General features: G+C 37.8%; 1 protein-coding gene across 1 annotated transcript; it reads left to right on the forward strand.

Moving 5' to 3' along the window:
* Positions 1-776: 776 nt before the first annotated feature.
* Positions 777-2279, forward strand: LOC121918296 (the record flags this gene model as incomplete). Its single annotated transcript, XM_042444367.1, has 3 exons — positions 777-1186; positions 1301-1393; positions 2109-2279. Coding segments are annotated over exons 1-3 (601 nt in total), but the record flags the coding sequence as incomplete, so codon positions are not given.
* Positions 2280-2851: the final 572 nt, after the last annotated feature.

Below are 2851 nucleotides of genomic sequence, written 5' to 3' on the forward strand. Positions count from 1 at the left end.
GGGGGTTGGACTGGATGGCCCTTGCGGTCTCTTCCAACTCTATGATTATAGATAGATAGATAGATGATAGATAGATAGATAGATAGATGCATGGGTTTTTTAAACAGGAAGATATAGATTTAAATTTTCCCCATTCAATTCCTTCCCACAGTGAAATGGCAGGGTGATTATAGCACCAAACCGAGTGAAAGGCTGTCCCCCCCCCCCAAACCCAAAGCTTCCCTAATGGAAAAACTGTGGATTTAAACAATAAGGAGTAAACATAATACAATCCCAGTGGGTAACCTTTGCATTTTAATTTTAAACTCTCCGTACAGATGAGTCTTACCTTTGGCAGTAGAAAGCCACGTGAAGACAGCAATTTCCTTCTGTCTCACGAAGCAAGATAGTTTTTTGCGCATGTGCGATAGCAACCTGTAGTGCCACCTGCTGTTCTGGCCGAAGTTTTACTGGAGAGGCAAAAGCACCAGAAGCCATTGCTGGGAACTTCGCACGTGGTGTTTGTAGAAAGTTTGTTTCAACCACTGATACTTTTTCTTCTGGTTTTCATTTATCTGGGGTGGCTGTTTGGCTTTGGGCTTTCCTTGTTCCCATCCACAGAGTCCCCTTTGTGCGTTTTTTTGATGTAATTTTTATTGTTTTTTGGCTGGCAGTGTAGCTCTGGGCCTGCCTGCCTGGCTGCTCAATAGTCCTCTTTTTGTGTTTTTTTGGGATTTTTTAATGGGTGTTTTTTTTTTGTTTTTTTTTTTTTGACGGCTGTGTGGTTTTTTGCCTTCCAGCCATCCTGTCCTCTTTGCTGGGTTGACCTCGTTGCCTGCTGCGTCCTGTGTGCTTCCTCCGCAGTACAACATGCCAAGGCAAAGGAGCCTATGGACTGATGGGGAGGTCCAGTGCCTTTTTCACTTATTAGAGATGAACGAAGGCCTGGACATTATAATGAGGTCTACATCACACCCCAACAGGGCAATCTATGGGAAGATTGCTAGAAGGATGAGGAGGCATGGGTTCCAGAAAACCACGGAACAGGTCGCTTCAAAGGTCAAGGTAATGAGGACCGCTTTTTACCGCGCCATGGGCCAACATGGAGAGGACCCGGAAGCACAGCAGAAGCCAGCTTACTTTGAAAAAATGTGGTATCTTTGGATGCTGGCAGGTGGTCCGTCGCTGGACATCTTTGATGTTGCGGGTAAGTGTGAATTGTTCACAGTCTGTACTTCTGTGTAATGAATGATTGTTTTTAGGGAGCATATCTCATTTTTGCTATTTTGTCTCCCCTTCCTTTCCTATCTCCTCCACTCAGCACGTCGTGGGAGACATGCCAGGAGGTCCGTCCAAATTCCACCACGCCGTTCGGATGAGCAGGACAGTGCTAGTTCACCTCATTCTCCTGAAAGTATGCTTACAATTATATATATGTTTGTTTTTGTGTGTGTATATATAAAAATACACATACATATAATGATAATGAAATAATAATAATCATATTATATACAGTGTATATATATATATATATATATATATATATATATACACACACACTGTCTATAATATGATTATATATATATATATATATATATATACACACACACACACACTTATATACATACACACATATAACCCATTTATTTATATTATTATATATGAATATATGTAAGCACAAATATAAGAACGTGTTAAGACTATTAATAGCATAACATGTATTTATAGATGCTTTCACATGCATACAAGCTCCAGAATGTATATATTTGTCTTTATGTGATCATGTATATCCATTTATCTATCTATCTGTACAGTTAGATATAGACATGAACATGAAAAGTAAGCAAACAGGCATATATGGATATGTGTGGGGTAAAGATATATGCTCATCTACATGTGAGAAAATATATATATATATATATATATATACACACACACACACACACACACATATATACATACACACACACATTACTAGCACACCTATATAGCTGCAATAAAAATGTGTGTGTGTGTGTGTGTGTGTGTGTGTGTGTGTGTATATATATGAGACATCATTTATACACTAACATAGAGATAAGATAGTTACGCATTACTCGTGTTTACATTGTTTTGTTTCCTTGTTATAGGTGATGTTGAAGAAGCCCCTGATACCCCGCCTCTGTGCCCAGAGGCCCCGCTTCAGGCCCCTCAGGCCAAAGCTCCATCACCTGAAGCCCCAGCTGCCAGGACGCCCATCCCAAGTCCATCACGCCGTCCGGATGAGGAGGACAACACTAGTCCACTTCATTCTCCCAAAGGTATGCTTACAATTATATATATGTTTGTTTTTGTGTTTGTACATAAAAACACACATACATATAATGATAATGAAATAATAATAATTATATATATATATATATATACACACATACATACACACACATATAACCAATTTATTTATATTATTATATACAAATATATGTAAGCACAAATATAAGAACGCGTTAAGACTATTAATAGCATAACATGTACTGATCCTAAAGATGCTTCCACATGCATACAAGCTCCAGAACATATATATTTGTGTTTATGTGATCATATCCATTTATCTATCTGTACGGTTAGATATAGAAATGCACATACAAAGTAAGCAGACAGGCATATATGGATATGTGTGTGGTTAAGATATATGTTCTTCCACATGTGCGCAGTTATATAAATACACACACACACACACACATATATATATATATATACTCGTACACACATACACACACATGCACACACATTACATAGATACTAGGTTTGTGTTTTTTTTATATTTGGATAAAAGCACACCTACGTATATAGCTGCAATAAAAGATATATGATTATATATATAAAATTTATA

This window comes from Sceloporus undulatus, unplaced genomic scaffold (genome assembly GCF_019175285.1).
Source record: "Sceloporus undulatus isolate JIND9_A2432 ecotype Alabama unplaced genomic scaffold, SceUnd_v1.1 scaffold_7939, whole genome shotgun sequence".
Classification (NCBI taxonomy): domain Eukaryota; kingdom Metazoa; phylum Chordata; class Lepidosauria; order Squamata; family Phrynosomatidae; genus Sceloporus; species Sceloporus undulatus.